This window comes from Saccopteryx bilineata, chromosome 3 (genome assembly GCF_036850765.1).
Source record: "Saccopteryx bilineata isolate mSacBil1 chromosome 3, mSacBil1_pri_phased_curated, whole genome shotgun sequence".
NCBI classification, from domain to species: Eukaryota; Metazoa; Chordata; class Mammalia; order Chiroptera; family Emballonuridae; genus Saccopteryx; species Saccopteryx bilineata.
In genome coordinates, this window is record NC_089492.1 from 151,752,935 (window position 1) to 151,773,811 (window position 20,877).

A 20,877-nucleotide genomic window follows, 5' to 3' on the forward strand; every position below is an offset into this window, starting at 1 on the left:
TAAATCAATCACTTAATAATGAGTGTACCAGTGTTTCTTCAGGACCACTCGAGCTAGGGCACTTGTGAAAATGCAGATTCCTGGGTTCAGAGCCACTAAATCAAGCTCTCAGCAGAGAGGCCTGGAATCTTAACATTTGGTTCTCTTCTAAACTTTTTATTGTGGAAAGTTTCAAATTTACAAAAGTAGAAGAGAACGCGAACCTCCATGTACCCATCAATGAAATTTAACAATTATCAAAATTTTGCCAAACTTCAAGAATCTGTATTTTTAATAAGCAACCCAGGAAAGCCATGTGTGAATTCTGTTAACCCCTGCCCTGCTGTTTATAGACATTTGTTAGAAGTTTCAAAAAATTCAGATGCTAGGTAGCTGTCTTCTAACTTTATTGACTATATAACCATGTGACTTTATATTACTATCTGATAAAGTAAGTAATTCTAATGGGCAAATGAGATAAAGTAAATAAAATTCTACTTTTCAATCCTCCAGTCACAGCCTGAAGATATACATTTCAAGAATATGTTTCTAAAGAATGTGTTTTTCATCTTGTCTGTCCTGAGGACTAATGTTAAGTCCAGGACAAGCCAGAGTACTGATTAAGTCCTGCATGTGAGGAAATGCTGGAGTCTGGGAAATGATTCATCCAAGGGGACAAGAGGGGCCAGAATTCGGAGCTTGTGCAGAGCCGGAAATAGTGACACTCCCATGAACTAGACTGGAAAATCTTACAGTCCTATGGGCATTGGGTAGCATGTACAAAAGGATCTTGCCTCAGTATTGGGAGCAAACTAACACTGATCCAGTTCTGCCTAGAAAATCTTAAATGCAAGAACTGAAAGGATCAAACTGTTTCCAAGGAACCTAACTGCTTCCCTGAACAAACCTCAAGAATAATTATAGGAAGCAAAAACATCCACCACCCAACAAAGTAAAATTGAAAATTTCTGGTATCCAATCCAATAGTACTAGGTATGCAAAAAACAGAAAAATACAAGCCCATAATGAGGAGAAAATGTAAACAGAAAAATAAAAAACATACCCATAACTGACTCAGATGTTAGTATCAGTGCATTAAAAGAGGTATTGTAATTGTATTTAATATGTTCACAAAGTTAGGGAGAGACATGGAGGATACAACAAGGAAGGCACAAATCAAGTTTTGGTATTAATGTAATGATAGTTATACAGATCAATGGAACAGAATAGAGAAACCATAAGTAGACAGATACTTATATGAACAATTGTTTTTCAATAAAGATGCAAAGACAATTCAGTGAAAAAAGAATAGTTATAGTTCTTTTTCTCCCTCAAGAAATGGTATAGAAAAAGTTGGATATCAATATGCAAAAAATGAACTTGGATTCAGACCTCACATCTTATTCAAAAATTAACTGCAAATGGTTCCTGGGCCTAAATGTAAAACCTAGGTTTTTCTCCTTCTAGAGGAAAACATGAAGGTGGCTTTGTCATCTTCTACTAGATAAAAAATTTTAATAGAATTTCAAAAGCATGTTCTATATAAGAACAAATTGATAAATTAAACTTAATCGAAATTAAAAGTTTCTCTTTAAAAGACAAAGCTAAAATAATGAAAAGACAAATTGTAGACTTAGAGAACTTATTTTCAAATTGTGTATCTAATAAAAACTTCCATCCAAAATAAATATCTTTAAAAACTCAATGATAAGGAAACTAAAAAAAATGTGCAAAAAATTTGAACAGCTACTTATTTGCATGGCAAATAAGAACATGTAAAGATGTTTGACATTATTAACTATTAGGGAAAATACAAATTAAAACCATGATGAGATTCCACTGCCCAGCAGCTGGAATGGGTTAAATTAAAACTATTGACCATACCAGTGTTTGCAAGAATGGAGAGGAACTGGAACTCTCTTACATCACTGGTGGAAATGTAAACCAGTACAACCATTCTAGAAATGAGTTTGGTAGTCTCTTTAAAAGTTTAACATCACCGACCATTTGATCTAACCATTCTACTCCTAAATATTTCCCAAGAGAAATAAAAGCATATATTCATACAAAGACTTGTACACAAATGTTCATAGCTTTATTTATAATAGCCCAAACCTGGAAACTCAAATATCCATCAGCAGATGATTAAATGGTGATATTCAGTATATAATATGATACTACTGAGCAATAAAAATGAATTATTGATTCATGCCACAACATGAGTGAATCTCAAAATAATTAGATGAATAAAGAAAGCTAGATTTAAAAAAGAGTCGTTGTATGATTCCATTTATATAAAATTCTAGAAAATTAAACTAAAGTATCGTGACTTCGAGCAGAACAGAGGGAAGAGGGGTTTTGAGGTGGGGAAGAACAGATGATGGTGCAGCATGAGGAAACTTCTGGGGGTGCTGGATACTCCTTGTCTTGATTGCAATGATGAGTTCACAGGTGTGAATGTCAAAATTATTCAAATGGTACACTTTCCAAATATTCAGCTTATTGTATATGAATTATACCCCAATAAAACTGTTTTAAAATGCAATAATGTAAGAACTACTGTACATGAAATTCTTTAGATTCTTCCTGATATACTGACCTGGTTTTGTGTTAGAAATGTTTGCAGTGTGAACTCTTATACAATCTCCTGGTGTGTTCACTTCTCATTTTGGCAGAATGAAGATCTCACTGTTTTAATTAAGGAAATGGAGCAGGGACACAGTGACTTGGAGAAGATGCAAAACCTTTATTCTGAGTCCTTGATCATGGACTGGTGGTACAATGGCAGCGAAAAGGAGGGAGACAACAGGTGAGCCTGCCCAGCTGCCTGTTTCCCTTCCCTGGGTCCTCTTGGTGCTTTGCTCACTCTCCCTGACACTCCTCTTCCTGCAGTGCTTTGTGATATTTCTTTGAAAAGAATCACATAATATGATTATTCTAGGATTTTTTCTAAGCAAAGAGAATTTATAATCTAATTTAATAATGGTCAGCTTAAGGAGGCCACATGTTCACCTTGATAAGTAAGTTCTGAAACCCTTGCATGCACCCGAGAATGTGCTAGTTTCCTCTGCACCCAGTATAAACAGGCTCCCAGCCCCAGCAGTGATGGAACAAAGCAGGAGTGTGCAGTGAAGGCGTCCTAGCTCAGCGCTCAGAAGGACCAAGGTCTGAACTTCATTCTGGATGTTGGCAAATTCATACCTTCTCTCCACACCTGTCCATTGCTATAGGTCTCAGCTTCCTCATCTTTAAAATGGTAGATGTGTTGCTAGGATTTGGGATAGATGATTTCTTGGGTCTTTTCCCACTCTACATTCTAATATGTTTCTAATAAGTAGTTTTTAAACAAAAAAAATCAAAACCACCCCCAACATTCAGGAAACATGTCAAATCTTATTAAAACAATTTAGCATTGTACAGATACTAAGTATCACAGCTTCATATAAGTCAAGACAATTTTTTTATTTAAAAGAGTAATAGCAAAATGTAAAGAAGTTGAAAATATATTTATTAATAAGCATTTTCTTTTTATTAAAACACAATCTTTCTATTAACAAATAAAGCATTTAATATGAATGGGGGCAGGGTATAAGCGTGGAATCGGTAAACAGGATAAATTTTACACTGGACATCCCTTATAATGAGATTTTACAGCATCATATTTAAAATATTTGTTTGGGAAAGCTCAGGTGCATCTTCTAAATTGAGAAAATTTGAACAAATAAAAAATCGAGTAAATCGGCAGCACTGAATTCAGTGTAAATTACCTTCTCCATACATTCAGCCAGTGCCTCAACTGTCCTCATCCCCTTGTTTAATCAAACTAAGAATTTCAGGAATTGGCTTGGTCAGGTGACTGCTTGCTATTGGTTAAGTAGTGGATGCATTCTAGTTTTTTTATATTTTTATGGGCTATAAGGGAAAGGTTCTGGAGTCAAGTAGAGAAGTGTTTTAATCCAGGCTTTCTACCTTTGCATGTTAAATACCGTATTTCCCCATGTATAAGATGCTCCCATGTATCAGATGTTCCTTAATTTTGGGCCCCGAAATTTGAAGAAAAATGTATTACATAAAGTTATTGAACTCAAATTTTATTTATCATAAAATTCATACAACTCCTCATCACTGTCAAAACTCCCATCCAGCCTGACCAGGCGGTGGCGCAGTAGATAGAGCATCGGACTGGGATGCGGAGGACCCAGGTTCGAGACCCTGAGGTCGCCAGCTCGAGCATAGGCTCATTTGGCTTGAGGAAAAAAAAAAAAAGCTCACCAGCTTGAACTCAAGGTCGCTGGTTGGAGCAAGGGGTTTTTCGGTCTGCTGAAGGCCCGCGGTCAAGGCACATATGAGAAAGCAATCAATGAACAACTAAGGTGTCACAATGAAAAACTGATGATTGATGCTTCTCATCTCTTCGTTCCTGTCTGTCTGTCCCTATCTATCCCTCTCTCTGACTCTCTCTCTGTCCCTGAAAAAAAAAGCAAAACGAAAAAATAAAAACTCCCATCCATTAGCTTGTCCTCATCTGTGTCTGATGATAAATCACTGTCTTTAACAATGAGCTCAAAAACAAGCGCAAACAAAGTGGGAAATGCAAGTAAGAAAATCTACGACCACTGTATAAAACGCATCCCGTTTGTAGATCCCAAATTTTTCTGAAAAAGTGCATCTTATACAGTAACTCTGAGAAAGTTAGTTAACCTTACTAAGCCTCAGTTTCCTCATCTATATAACATTGGAACAATGGTAGCATAGGGTTACTGGGTGGATGAAATGAGGGCGTGCCTGGAGTATAATTAGAACTCTGAATTAATGTAAAGGCAGGAGTAAACACAGTGCCTCGTTCTGCAGATAGCATACTTCTATAGTTCCTTGTAACATAACAACATTAAGAAAACTTATTCTCCAGTTTAGCTCAGAAAAAGTGACCTTGTTCTAGTTTCCTACCAGCTGAAAAAATAGCCCCCAAATAGCCTCTCCCTTCCTTTTTTTCCCAAACATTTAAGTACAAATCAGAAACTAGAACTGGGATGCACAGATGAATATAAGCCTGGGTCCCTTCGTCACAGGATGCGCAGTGTACCCAACAGGGGGATACAAGAGGACTACGGACATTGGGTGCTCATGGAGGCAGGCGTGGGGATGGGGAGGGTGGGAGTGAAGGACAGAGGGCATGCTGTACACTGTTGGAGCAGGAGATTGTTCTGGAAACTTTTTGTTCAGTGGCCGGTGTGTTTGGAGTTCCAGAGAAGATGTTTCTGAGAAAATATTGGTCCCTCCTGGTCCCAAGTCTTCACCAGAATATTTTGCTGTGATCTGGTGTTGGCACAGGGGTCCAAGGTAGTGGTTTCCCCTCTTCTGGCTTATATAAGAGTTGGTTGTTCAACTCTTTGGTTAGAGAAATAGATTTCTGTAATGATTTCTTGTTTAAAACCAGCTGATCTCATTTTAATCCCATGTTAATCCTCACATCGGCCCCATGTAGCCAGAGCACAGATAAAGTTTCCTGCAGTTTAATAGATGGGAAAGTGTTGAAGTTTAGAGAGGACTAAGCGAACTCACTGAGTCATACAGCAGGGAAGGACTAGAACTGTGACGTGAACCATAGCTAATGACTCTAGATCTGGGCCCCTGTCCACCCTTCTGCATGGGGCAGGTGTCGAGGGCTATTCTCATACACAAGTAAGTGGGCAGCTCACTTCTTTAAGTTTGCAGCTTTCTGTATGACTATTGATCTAACCCTGCCTTCTTGATGGAAATTTTGTTTACCTCTTTTTTTTCTTTCTGTTCTTTCTTTTTCTTTATCTACTTTTTATCTAAATCAAAACAGGCATCAAAAAGAGATCTGTTCCTTGGATTCAACTCCAGAAAAATGTGCAGATCTTCACTCTGATGTTGAAGCAACATGGATGTCTTCCTTAAATATGTTGAAAGTACCAGGGGACCTTTTAAATCAAAAGATTCAGAAAAAGAAAGTCCTTCATGCAGGTATCAGTGAACAAAATGGTTTGAATCTCATTACTGGTTTTCCTTCAATGCAAGAAGGTAGAATAAAACTAAACCCATACAATATTATGAAAGAAGCCTAAATCTGTAGTGTTTTTAATTTAAATTTTTATTGAGCTAACTGGACATTCACATGAAGTTTTAAGAAATAAAACAGAGAAATCCTGTATGCCTACCATTCCACTAGTTCCCCCAATAGTGACATCTTACAAAAAATAATAGTACAATATTCCAACCAGGATATTGACATAGACACAACCCATGATCTTATTCAGCTTGCCCAGTTTTAGTTGTGTTCATTTGTGTGTGTGTGGTTCTATACGATTTTATCACGTGAGTAGTTTTATGTTTCCACCACCACAGTCAAGATACAGAACAGTTCTATCACCACAGGGATCCCCGGTGTTGCTCCTAAGCCTCAGGAACTACTAAATTCTCCATTTCTAAAAAGCTATCATTTCTAAAATGTTATATAAATGGAATCATGCAGTATATAACCTTTGGGGATTGGCTCTCTTCACTTCGCATATTTTCCTGAAGATTCATCCTAGTTTATGCATGTATCAATGGTTCGTTCTTTTCATTGCTGTGTGGTATTTTGGCTGTATCAGAGGTGGTTCAACCATTCACCTGTTGAAAGACATTTGGGTTGTTTCCAGTTTAGAGATATTACAGTCGAAGAAATTATAAACATTCATGTACATGGTTTATGTGAACATGGGTTTCATGTCTTCAAGATAAATGTCCAGTAGTGCAATTGCTGGGTAATATGGTAATTGAATATTTAGGTTTTTGTTGTGTGTTTTTTTTAAGCTACCAAACTATTTCTCAGAGTAACTGTGTCATTTACCTTATCATTAGCAATATAGGAGTGATCTGGTTCCTCCACATTCTTACCAATAGTTGGTATTGTCACCGGTTTTTATTTTAGCCACTCTGATAGGTGTATGATATTCCATGGTGGTTTTCACTTGTATTTCCCCAATGGCTAATGATGTTGAGCATCTTTTTGTGTGCTTGTTTGCAATCTGTGTTCTCTACAGTGAAATGTCTGTGCACACGCTTTGCCCATTTTCTACATGGATCATTTGTGCCTCTCTTCTATCCCTGGAAGAAATTGAGAGTAGTTCTTTTTTGAATATTTGGTAAAATTATTATGGAGCCAATAAGGCCCTTAGATTTTTTTTAGGGTTTTTTCATTAAGAATTAATTTTTTTGTAATGGCTTTAGAACTATTAATATTGTCTATTTCATCTTGGTTGAGTTTTGGCAGTTAGTGGTTTTTGAGCAAGTGGTCCATTTTTTTCTAAGTTGTTAAATTTATTAGTGCTCTTTGGTTTTTTGTTTCTTGAGTTAGGATTTTATTATTGATATCAGATATTTCTTCATTTCCAAAGTAAGCATCTAGTTCTATAAGTTTCCCTCCCTGTACTGTTTTAGTTGCATCTCATATATTTTGATTTGTTGTGTTTTTGTTTTCATACATTGGTATTTTTACTTCCTTCAAAGACTTCCTTTTTGACCTATGAATTATTGATAAATGCATTGTTTAACTTTCACGTGTTCTGAGATTTTTTTCCTATTGTCTTTCTCTTATTGATTTCAAGTTTGATTCCACTGTGATCAGAGAACACACTCCATATGATTTTAATTCTTTTAAATTATGCTAAGGTTTGTTTCAAAGCCTAATACAGTGGTCCCTCATCTATCATGGGGATTAGGTTCCAGAATCCTCGCGATAGGTGAAAATCGACGAAGTAGCGACTTACATTTATTTTATTATTTATATGTATTTTAAGGCTTTATAAACCCTCCCCACACTCTTATAAACCTTTCCCATACTTATTTTGCTTATTTTACCACAAAATCCCACAATATAGTGAAAAATCTGCAATACAAAATTAGATATAGTATACAACTTTAAAATCTGCAATACAGTGAGACCATGAAAAGTGAACCATGATATGGTGAGGGACAACTGTATATAGTTTTTCTTGATGAATGTTTCACAGGAACTGAAGGAAAATGTGCATTTTGAATATTGTCAGATTCTGGTGGTAGATTATGTTGTTCAGATCTTCTCTGTGCTTGCTGATTTTGTGTCACAGCTGTATTTGTTGACTTATTTTTCATTTCAGATATGTCAGTTTTAGCTTAATATATTTTAAAGCTGTATTGGTTTTTGTGACCCATTTAGGATCTATGTCTTTCTGGTGAATAGGTCCCTTTGTTATGTAAATTCTTTCTGCTATGAAGTCTACATGATCAAATATTAATATAGCTACTCTAGCTATTTATTAATATTTGCATGGTATAAAATTTTCCCACTCTTTTACTTTTAATCTACTTATGTTATACTTTAAGTATAAATTTTTTGTATGTTGTTTATAGTTTAATTCTGTTCTTTTATCCACTCTGCTAATGTGTGTCTTTTTAATTGGTGCAGTTAGACTACTTGGTTGGAATTACTGATATGTTAGTACTTACTGCTGTTATTTTATTATTTTCTATTTGTTTCATTGGTCTGGTTTCTCTGTTTCTTTTTTCTTGCTTTCCTTCAGGTCATTTGAACTTTCTATTTTTTTACAACCATTTTGGTTTATTTGTAGTGTGTGCATGGTATCTTAAATTTTTTTTATTACATTTTGCATTCACCTCTATATTGTATTAGTTTCAGCTATATAACACAGTAGATAGACATTTGTATAAGTTACAAAGCATTCCCTCCAATAACTCAAGTGCTCACCTGTAGATACTTATTACAATACTTTAACTATATTCCCTATGCTTTATCTTACATCCCATGCCTATTTTGTAACCACCAATTAGTATCTCTTCATTCTATCACCTTATTTCACCCTGTACCCCCAATACCTCTCCTCTCTGGCCTCTATAATTTGTTCTCTGTATCTGTAAATCTGTTTCAGTTTTTGTATGTTCACTTATTTTGTTCTTTAGAGTCTACATATAAGTGAATCATATGGTGTTTAGCTTTCTCTGTGTGGCTTATTTCACTTAGCCTAATGCCCTCTAGGTTCATCCATGCTGTCACAAATGGTAAGATTTTATTCTTTTTTATGGCCAAGTAGTATTCTGTTGTATATAAGTACCATAACTTATTTTACCCACTTGTCTACTAATGGGCACTTGTTTTTGAATGCATATTTTGGTATGGCTTTTGTAATGGTTTTTTTGAGTGTGACAGAAAATTAATGTGACTTCTAAAAGTGTACTAGCATCAACATTTTAGTACTTTGTGTAAAGTGTGGAGATCTTACTTCAATTTAGATTTCTTTACTTACTCCAGTTTAAATGATTGTTTAAATCATCAAGTATAGCTTATAAGTATCATAAGGAAAGGATAGTCTTTGTATGCACCATATTCTTTCTCTCTTTTATTCTTTCTTCCTTCTCAATTCTCCAAAATATCTCCTTTTATTATTTCTTTTCTATTTGAAGAACTTCCTGTATTCATTCTGTAAAAGTAGATCTGCTGGTCACAATTTTTTGTTTTGTTTTTTTCTTAGTCTAGGAAGATTTTTTCTAGTGTATTTTTTTATTATTATTATTTTTACAGAGACAGAGAGAGAATCAGAGAGAGGGATAGATAGGGACAGGCAGACAGGAATGGAGAGAGATGAGAAGCATCAATCATTAGTTTTTTGTTGCGACGCCTTTGTTGTTCATTGATTGCTTTCTCATATCTGCCTTGACTGTGGGGCTACAGCAGACTGAGTAACCCCTTGCTTGAGCCAGCGACCTTGGGTCCAAGCTGGTGAGCTTTGCTCAAACCAGATGAGCCTGCACTCAAGCTGGGACCTCAGGGTCTCGAACCTGGGTCCTTCCACATCCCAGTCTAACACTCTATCCTCTGCGCCACTGCCTGGTCAGGCAGTCTAGGAAGATTTTTATTCTCCATTCTTGAAGGGCAACTAGTCATGTTCATAATTTGCAATTGATTGTCTTTTCTTTCTGTAGTTGAAAAATAGCATACCTTTTCCTCCGGTCTCTACATTTAAAAAGGGAAATCTGCTGTTCAAATTGGTGTTTCTCTAGATGTGAAGATTCCTTTCCCATTGGCTGCTTTCAAGATTTTTTCTTTGCCTCTTATTTTCAAATGCTTAACTATAATGAAACTTGGCATGGACTTCTTTGGGTTTATTCTTTTTGAGATTTTCTTGGCTGCTTGAATCTTTATGGTATATCTTTCACCAAATTTGGGAAGTTTACATCTATTATTTCTTCAAATAGTCTCTCAGTCCCACTTTTTTTCTCTCTGCCCTTTGGGATCTGATAAAAAGAATGTTGAATATTTTATTATTATCCTACAGGCTTAAGGCTCTTCTTGTCTTTTTCTATGGAATACTACTCAGCCATAAGAAATGATGACATAGGATCATTTACGACAACATGGATGGACCTTGATAACATTATACGGATTGAAATAAGAAATCAGAAAAAACTAAGAAGTATATAATTTCATACACAAATATATATTTTCTCTTTATTCTTAAAATTGACTCAACTCTATTTTTCTGCTCTCAAGTTCTCTGATATAATTCTTTCTCATCTCTACTTTGCTCTTGAGCCCAATAGCATGGGTTCTTTTTGTTTATTGTTATTTTATTTTTTTTAATTATTTATTTTTTTATTAATTTTGATGGGGTGACATTGATAAATCAGGATACATATGTTCAAAGAAAACATCTCCAGATTATTTTGAAATTTCATTATGTTGTATACCCCTCACCCAAAGTCAAATTGTCTTCTGTCACCTTCTATCTGGTTTTGTTGTGACCCACACCTTCCCACACCCCCTACCACTCCTCCCGCCATTACCATCACATTCTTGTCCATGTTTCCACGTACCATTTTTATGTTCCATCTATAATTTATGTATGAAATTATATACTTCTTATTTTTTTCTGATTTCTTATTTCAATCCGTATAATGTTATCAAGGTCCATCCATGTTGTCGTAAATGATCCTATGTCATCATTTCTTATGGCTGAGTAGTATTCCATAGTATATATGTACCAAAGATTTTTAATCCACTTGTCCACTGACGGACACTTGGGCTGTTTCCAGATCTTCGCTATTGTGAACAATGCTGCCATAAACATGGGGGTGCAATTCTCCTTTTGGAACAGTGCTATGGTGTTCTTAGGGTATATTTCTAAAAGTGGGATAGCTGGGTCAAAAGGCAATTCGATTTTTAATTTTTTGAGGAATCTCCATACTGTTTTCCACAGTGGCTGCACCAGTCTGCATTCCCACCAGCAGTACAGGAGGGTTCCCTTTTCTCTACATCCTCGCCAGCACTTATTCTGTGTTGTTTTGTTGATGAGCGCCATTCTGGCTGGTGTGAGGTGATATCTCATTGTGGTTTTAATTTGCATTTCTCTAATGATTAGTGATGTTGAGTATTTTTTCATATGCCTCTTGGCCATCTGTGTGTCCTCTTTGGAGAAGTGTCTATTCATTTCTTTTGCCCATTTTTTGATTGGATTGTTTGTCTTCCTGGTACTGAGTTTTACAAGTTCTTTATAAATTTTGGTTATTAACTCCTTATTAAGGAGTTAATATGTTGAATATGTTCTTCCATTGTGTAGTTTGTCTTTTTACTCTGTTCTTATTGTCCTTAGCTGGGCAAAGGCTTTATAGTTTGATATAGTCCCATTTGTTTATCCTGTCTTTTATTTCACTTCCCCATGGAGATAAATCAGCAAATATATTCCTGCAAGAGACGTTGGACAGCTTACTGCATATGTTTTCTTCTAAGATGCTTATGGTTTCACGGCCTACATTTAAGTCGTTTATCCATTATGAGTTTATTTTTGTGAATGGTGTAAGTTGGTGGTCTAGTTTTATTTTGTTGCAGGTAGCTGTCCAATTTTCCCAACACCATTTATTAAAGAGGCTGAATTTACTCCATTGTATGCTCTTACCTCCTTTGTCAAATATTAGTTGTCCATAAAGCTGTGGGTTTATTTCTGGGTTCTCTGTTCTGTTCCATTGATCTATATGCCTATTCTTATGCCAATACCAGGCTGTTTTGAGTACAATGGCCTTGTAGTATAACTTGATATTGAGAAGTGTGATACCTCTCCGCTTTATTCTTCCTTTTCAAGATTGCTGAGGCTATTCGTGTTCTTTTTTGGTTCTATAAAAATTTTTGAAATATGTGTTCTATATCTTTGAAGTATGTCATTGGTATTTTAATTGGTATTGCATTTGAATTTAGAAATTGCTTTGTGTAATGTGTCTGACCAGGCAGTGGTGCAGTGGATAGAGTGTCGGACTGGGATGCAGAGGACCCAGGTTCAAGACCTCGAGGTTGCCAGCTTGAGTGTGGGCTCATCTGGTTTGAGCAAAAGCTCACCAGCTTGGACCCAAGGTCACTGGCTTGAGCAAGAAGTTACTCGGTCTGCTAAAGGACCACAGTCAAGGCATATATGAGAAAGCAATCAATGCACAACTAGGTGTTGCACCACGCAATGAAAAACTAATGATTGATGTTTCTCATCTCTCTGTTCCTATCTGTCCATCCCTGTCTATCCCTCTGACTCTCTGTCTCTGTAAAAAAAAATTGCTTTGGATAATATAGACATTTTAATGATGTTTATTTTTCCTAACCATGAGCACAGTATATGCTTCTATTTATTTGTATCTTTTTTTATTTCTTTTATCAATGTATTATAATTTTCCAAGTACAAGTCTTTAGTCTCCTTGGTTAAATGTACTTTTAGGTACTTTATTTTTTTGGTTGCAATAGTGAAAGGGATTGTTTCCTTAATTTCTCTTTCTGACTGTTCATTATTGGTGTATAAAAATGCCTCTGATTTCTGAGTATTAATTTTATATCCTGCCACCTTGCTGAATTCATTTATCAGGTCCAGTAGTTTTTTGACTGAGACTTTAGGGTTTTCTATATACAATATCCTATCATCTGCAAATAATGATAGTTTTACTTCTCCTTTTCCAACTTGAATGCCTTTTATTTCTTCTTCTTGTCTGATTGCTGTGGCTAGGACTTCCAGGACTATGTTGAATAAGAGTGGTGAAAGGGGGCACCCCTGCCTTGTTCCTGGGCTTAAGGGGATTGCTTTTCATTTTTGCCCATTGAGTATGATGTTGGCTGTGAGTTTGTCATAGATGGCCTTTATCATGTTGAGGTAATACATATTCTCAGTATTCCCACTTTGCTGAGAGTTTTGATCATAAATGGGTGCTGGATTTTATGAAATGCTTTTTCTGCATCTATTGAAATTATCATGTGGTTTTTCTTTTTCCTTTTATGTGATGAATCACATTGTTTGATTTGCGAATATTGTACCAGCCTTGCCTATCCAGAATAAATCCCACTTGATCATGGTGTATGATTTTTTTCATATATTGCTGAATTCAGTTTGCTAATATTTTGTTGAGGATTTTAGCATCTATATTCATCAGGGATATTGGCCTATAATTTTCTTTCTTTCAGTTATCTTTGCCTGGTTTTGGAATCAGAATTATGCTTGCCTCATAAAAGGAACTTAGAAGTCTTCCTTCCTCTTGAATTTTTTGAAATAGCTTGAGAAGGATAGAAGTTAGTTCTTCTTTGAATATGTGGTAGAATTCACTTGTGAAGCCATCAGGCCCAGGACTTTTCTTTTTTGGGTGTTTTTTGATACCTGTTTCAATCTCATTTGTTGTAATCAGTCTATTTAGGTTTTCTGATTCTTACAGATTGATTTTGGGAAGATTGTATGTTTCAAAGAATTTGTCCATTTCATCTAGGTTTTCTAGTTTTTTGGCATACAGTTCTTCATAGTATTTTCTTACAATATTTTGTATTTCTGTTATGTCAGTTGTTATTTCTCCACTCTCATTTTTAATTTTATTTATTTGAGTCCTCTCTCTTTTTTTCTTGGTGAGTCTAGTTAAAGGTTCATCAATCTTGTTTACCTTTACAAAGAACCAGCTCCTGGTTTCATTGATCCTCTGTATTGTTTCTTTAGCCTCTATGTCATTTATTTCTGCTCTGATCTTTATTATTTCCTTCCTTCTACTAGCTCTGGGCTTTACTTGCTGTTATTTTAATAGTTTTTTTAGATGCAAGGTTAAGTTGTTTATTTGAGCTTATTCTAGCTTCTTAAAGTATGCCTGAACTTTCCTCTCAGTACTGCTTTTGCTGTGTCCCATAAATTTTGAGTTGTTGTATGCTCATTATCATTCATTTCTAGTAACTTTTTTATTTCTTCTTTGATCTCATTGTTAATACATTTTTTATTTAAAAACCTGCTATTTAGTTTCCATGTATTTAAGAATTTTTGAATTTTTCTGTTGTGGTTGATATCTAGTTTCATGCCTTTGTGATCAGAGAAAATGCTTGATATGATTTCAGTCTTTTAAATTTGTTGAGACCTCTTTTGTGCCCTAACATGTGGTCTATCCTAGAGAATGTACCATGAGCACTTGAAAAGAATGTTTATTCTGCTGCTTTAGGGTGAAAGGTTCTGAAGATATCTATTAAATCGAGTTGATCTAGTGTGTCCTTTAAGTCTGCTGTTTCTTTGTAAATATTTTTTCTTGAGGATCTATCTAATGATGTTAGTGGAGTATTGAAATCCCCTACTATTATAGTATTGCTGTTGATCTCACCCTTTATATCCATCAAAGTCTGCTTTATATATTTAGGTACTCCTATATTAGGTGTGTAGATATTTATACTGGTTATATCTTCCTGTTGGATTGCTCCTTTTATAATTATGTAGTGGCCTTTGTTTTAAAGTCTATTTTGTCTAAGTATTGCTACTCCAGCTTTTTTTTCATTTCTATTTGCATAAAATATTTTTTCCATCCTTTTACCTTTAGTCTATGTGCATCTTTTGTTTTAAGGTGTGTCTCTTGTAGACAGCATATATATGGGTCCTGTTTTCTTATCCACACAGCTTCCCTTTGTCTTTTGATTGGATCATTTAATCCATTTACATTTAAGGTTATTATTGATATGTTGTTGTTTATTGCCATTTTATTCTTTAAAGCTGTATTCCTCTTTTGCTATTTTTTTCCCACTTTGATTTGTTTACAACAGGCCTCTTAACATTTCCTGCTGTATTGGTTTGCTTGCAATGAATTCCTTGAGGGTTTTTTTGTGTGTGTGTGTCTAGGAAACTTTTTATTTTTTCTTCAATTTTTAATGATAGCCTTGCTGGATAAGGTAGTGTTGGTTGTAGGTTCTTGTCCTGCACTACTTTGAATATTTCTTGCCATCCCTTCTGTCCTGAAGTGTTTCTGTTGAGAATTCAGATGTCATCCATATGAGTGCTTTTTTCTTTTCTTTTTTTTTTTTTTTTTTTTGTATTTTTCTGAAGCCAGAAACAGGGAGGCAGTCAGACAGACTCCAGCATGCACCCGACCGGGATCCACCTGCCACACCCACCAGGGGGCGATGCTCTGCCCATCTGGGGCATCGCTCTGTTGTGACCAGAGCCACTCTAGCGCCTGAGGCAGAGGCCACAGAGCCATTCTCAGTGCCCAGGCAAACTTTGCTCCAATGGAGCCTCGGCTGTGGTAGGGGAAGAGAGAGACAGAGAGGAAGGAGGGGGAAAGGGGTGGAGAAGCAGATGGGTGCTTCTCCTGTGTGCCCTGGCCAGGAATCAAACTCAGGACTCCTGCACGCCAGGCTGACGCTCTACCACTGAGCCAACTGGCCAGGGCCCATATGGGTGCTTTTTTGTAGGTGATAGTCTTTTTTTCTCTAGCAGCTTTTAATATTTTCTCTTTATCTCTTAGCTTTGGTATTTTAATTATGATGTGTCTTGGTGTAGATTTCTTCAGGTTTCTTTTTAATGGAGTTCTCTGTTCTTCTTGAACTTGTAAGAGTTTTTCCTGCATTAATTTAGGAAAGTTTTCAACTATGATACGATTGAACAATGTCTCTATCCCTTGTTCTTTCTCTTCTTCTTCAGGAACCCTTATGATGCGGTTGTTATTTTTCTTCATGTTGTCACAGAGCTCTCTTAGAGTTTCCTCAGACTTTTTGAGTCTCTTTTTTCTTTTCTGCTCTGCTTCCATGTTTTCGTTCAACTTGTCCCCCAACTTGTTGATTTGATCCTCAACTTCATCCGTCCTGTTTTTAATTCCTTCCATTGTGGTGTTCATTTCTGTTATTGTATTTGTCATCTTTGACTAATTCTTTTTTAATATTTCAATGTCATTTTTTATACTTGCTATTTCTTTATTTAGGTGTTTGTAATGACCATTCCATTGTTGTTCTAAGATCCCTAAGCATCCTAACGATCATTATTTTAAACTCTGCATCCAAAAGTTTAGTTATTCCCATATCACTCAGTTCATTTCCTGGAGGTTTCTCTTGTGGTTTCATTTGGATTGCACTTTTCTGTCTTCTCATTATGTCTATGTATTTGGGTGTATTGTTTGTAGAGCTGTTTGAGTCTAGGCTTGGTGTTGTCTGCCTCCAATTTTCAGTTGTGTTATTTCTAGGTCTTCTTGGGTTGGCATCAGCTGTTATTTGTAATCCACTGTCGGATTTGGCTTTTCTAGTAGAGCCACTTTGAGGTATTGATTTGTTTGCTTTCTTCTCAGTTTTCTTAACACATAGTAGTCTTGTTTACTGATTTCAGCAGGGGGCTTATTTGAAACTGTATCCAAGAATGCGGTGGGTGTAACCTGAGACTCTGAAGGCCTGATCTGCCAGTTACTCTTTGGGGGTGGGGTGTTTTCTCAGCTTCAGTAGGAGGAGGTACATGTATCTCAGATCTCCATGGAAATCTGAGTTACTGCCCTGCCTCCTCACTTCTTGTTTTCAGCTGTGTCTTGTTGCACTGATTGGAGCTGGAGAGAGGTCCGGAGATGGGTCACCCGAACTACTTTAGTCTTGTATTGTGTGGAAGGATCAACCCCTCCTCCAGATATGGCTGCCTCCAGCACTAGATGAGTCAGCTTCTCAGGTCATCCCATGCATTCCTCTGCCCCTCACCATCTGTCTCTCTCTCTCTCCCCTTTCCTTTGGAAGACTAGCCAGCCCTTTCAACACACCTCTTTCTCAGGTCCCCAGGTAAATGGCTGTGAGCAATATTTTCTGCTCTTTTCCTTGGAGTAAGAGCCCTTCTGGGCTCTCAGCCTCACCCCACCCCCGTTCTTGTAAGCAGGGGAGACTCAGAACTCCTCAGCACTCCCTACCAGGCTTGGTGTGGCTTCTTCTTTGCTCCTTGGTTTTGGCTTCTTCTTGGCTCCTTGGTGAGCTGTTCTTGTAGTCCAGAGTTGGTTTTCATGCTGATTGTTTATAAATTAATTTGTAATCCAGTTTGATGATGTAAGCTGGGAGTCTGAATCTGCCTACTCCACTGCCATCTTCAGGTCCCCTCTGTTATTTTATTTTTAAATTTAACAATTTCTACTTGGAAATTTTTATAAGTTCTATTTCTTTGCTGAGATTTTCTATTTGTTCATTTGTTTTCAGAAAATTTTTAATTAATTATTAAAGCATTTTAAAGAGAGTTTCGTTGAAATTCTTGTCAGATAATTCCAACTTCTGATTCATCTTGGTGTTGGAATTACTTGATTATTTTTTATATTCAAGGTGTGATTTTCTTGGTTCTTGATGTACTGAATGATTTCGTATAGTATTCTGAACATTTAGTCAGGATAATATGTTAGGGACTCTGGATCCTATTCAAATCTTTTCAGTTAGTAAGTAGATGCTCTGGTGAAGGCTAGCACCTTGGCCTGCTTTTGTGGGCTATGGCTCCAATGGCAATTTAATTTTCACAGCCTTTGTGGTATGATTTTTGTGCTTGGTTTTCTGGTATCACTGGGGCTGCTTCTGGTCCCTGCTTCAGCTGCCTCAGTTACCTCAGTCACCTCAAGAAAAATTGTAGATATCTCTCAGTGGAGTAGGGTTGTGGTGGCTTCTCCACCATTGTCTCTTGGGTGTCCTTACCAGAAAATTAGGAGAGCCTTGACCCTGAAAGGACCAGGAGGCTTCCTAGAATGGCCACTTGCTGTATCTTGGTCCCTCTTGAATGATCTTTCCACTTGTCCTGGTGTCTCTGTGAAAAGAAGGAATGTGTTAGGCCCATGGGGACAAAGAAGCTTCATATTGGGCCACTTGTGTGGCTACATCCCTTTAGCCAGTCCTGCCTGCCTGTTCCAAATAAATCTGAGTCTTTCTAAAGGTGCTACTTGCTACTCATCCTAAACATTTTAATGGCTTTTTGTCTCTTCTACCATTTCACTTAGATTTTGGATCATTTCTAATGTTAGGTAGCCCCATGCTGAAATTTATTCTGTTTCAATTTTTAGTACAGAGAATGAAGAATGTGGGGACAGACTACACAGAGCTTGGGGAGTAGTTAAATGCTTGAATCCACTGCCAGATAATATGTTTTTATTCAATATTTGCAGATTTGGGGGAATAGTGCAGCTTTTTATGTTTGGGGACATTTGGAACAAAACTTCATTTTCATTCTGGCACAGCTGTATATGTGGTTGTTTTTGCCTAGTAATTTTTGTCAAGGTGTCCTGCCTGTATGGTCAGGGACAGGAATTCAACTCTCCCATGTGTGTCATTTTTCTTTTCTTCACAGACATAACTCCCAAGAAGACTTATCCTTCTTAATTCCTAGTTACAGAGGCAACCAAGCCAGGACTCATCCTTTTGGTGCCTAGAAAAACAATGAAGAGCATGGCATATCCTTATCTACATAGATGGAGACCATTAGTATTACCTTTCTGTGAAAAAGATAAATAATTTGCAGATTACTATTATTCACTTTATCTTATTTTTTATAGAAGATAGTAAATCCCTTCTTGTTATAAACAAAGACACATTTCATTCATGAATACTAAATAAAGCCTTAGTATTTGTGCTTCTATATTGTGAAGTACATAACACAGTTTACAATTAGTGTAGTTTATGTAATCACATATGAAAACTCATCAGGATATCTTGATACAGGCTTATTATCCTCTAAAGCACACAGATTAAATGTCAATATTTATTAAGTGTCCACTTGCTAGTTGAAGGGACCCAACAGAGGGTAGCAAATAATATGAAGGTGTGGACAGCAACTGTGGTAGACAGAGCTTCTAAATGGTCTACCAAAGATGTCACACATTAAAGCCTGCAACCTGTCATATAGTAAGTTATCACTCCCGTAATTATGTCATGTAGAACTTAAGACAGTGCAATTGGAGGCTGGCAGGTACTTATAAAAGTCCTTAGAAGAAGGGGCTTTTTCCAGCTGGTGGCAAAATGGAAAATCAGAGAGACAAGGCATGAGGGGAACTCAGCATGCCACCACTGGTGTGGAGATGGAAGGGTCATAGGAGTAGAAATGTGGTGCTTATGTAGCTGAGCAAGGTCTCTGACTGACAGCCAGCAAGGAAACAGGGACCTCAGTCCTACTGTTACCGGAATAGTCTGGGATTCGTATTGACTGTTGCCCTGTTTTCTAACTTCACAAGAGACAGTAACCAAGTAGGTATAAGGACATCTTTAATTCAAATTGCAGCGATTTGAGAGGGCAGGGGACTCCTGTCCAAAAGAACTACCATAACAGTCTTAGCTGACTGGCCAGTTTATATATCTTTTGGGAGGTTAGTAACTCATTATAAAGCATGCAGTTAGTCATGTAGCAGTGTGCGGGAGGTGGGCATCTGGTTTTCCTCCTCATAGTCTTTCTGACACTGGCATAGGTTGATCTAGTGTCCTTGATGCTGATCTGGGATGGCTGGGGTCTGCTGCCTCTGGGTACTTTCTGCAGGAGAACTCCCTGTATTTCTGAGGCAACAAAGTAAACATTTAACATTGGTGAACTAAGTTTCTAATTAATTTATGGGCCCTAACTTTTCACAGTAAATCCTGTGGCTAGGCTTTTACAAGCAACTATTGTGATTTAAATTCCCCTAATTGTCAGGTTCCTCCTCAATGTAAGCTTTCCCTGACATTCCTGCAAAGGTAAACTTTTTGCTGCATTTCAAAGTAAAGGCCAGGAAACCATTAAGAGTGAATAGCAAGCAGGTTAACTATTTCCTGACCCTTACATATCTCCTATTCATTACAACTAAAAAGCTACTATTACTGAAGCCAAATTTCTCATTTGGGGGCTCCCTTATCACTATGACTAGCAACCTGAATGGCCTTGGGAGCACATTTCTCTGTCAGACCTTGAACTAAGGTAAATGGAGCCAGCTATTGCCACAGCATTTGGTTGGTGGCAGCACAGTGCTCCAAGGTTTAGGAAGCAAATGCAGCATTCTTCTTTTAAGTATGCAAGGAAATAGTTGAATCTAATAAAACCTCTCTTCCTGCCCTGATTCCTTTAAACTTCCTCCTGTAATACCTGCAGAGTCAACCAAGAGCAGCCTGCTCAGAAGGCAGATGTCTGCTCTCAAGAGCTCAACATGCAGCAGAAAGAAGGATGGCCTGTCCAATTCCAGCCACCAGAACACTCCGAGCAACAGAGGCAAGCCAGAGAGGGTGTCTATATCTGGAAGCTCAGGCCGGGCTCCCTTTGCCCAGTGTGTCTGCTCCTGAAAGAGCTAGGTAGTGATACTTAGGGGTGGAAACAAATAACTTTTAAATGGATCCAGACTGTTCTCTATTCAAAAGACTTCTTGTATATTAAATCTGTGTAGGCCCAGTAGTTGCGGCCATCACAGCCAGGCAGGTGCAGGTTCCCATTAGATTCAGGCAGATGGTAAAGAAACTGTGGAGCCCAAAACTGATGGGCCATTTCTTTATTCTAGCCTCACAACTGGCCAGCAAGTAAAAACACACAGGGCACCAAAACCCACTTACACATTTTCTGGTTCCACAACCAGGAGAATCTTTTCTAGTTTTTCCTAGAATCAAAGGCCTCCACCAGTCTAAGTCACCTCTGG

At 37.1% G+C, this 20,877-nt stretch overlaps 1 protein-coding gene across 1 annotated transcript in view; it reads left to right on the forward strand.

Moving 5' to 3' along the window:
* VWA3B (von Willebrand factor A domain containing 3B) overlaps nucleotides 1-20,877 on the forward strand; it is a 271,732-nt gene that overhangs the window by 157,084 nt on the left and 93,771 nt on the right. The window contains 3 exon segments of the mRNA XM_066267787.1: nucleotides 2,655-2,788; nucleotides 5,810-5,967; nucleotides 20,343-20,459. Of these exon segments, the coding sequence (XP_066123884.1) occupies nucleotides 2,655-2,788; nucleotides 5,810-5,967; nucleotides 20,343-20,459 (409 nt within the window).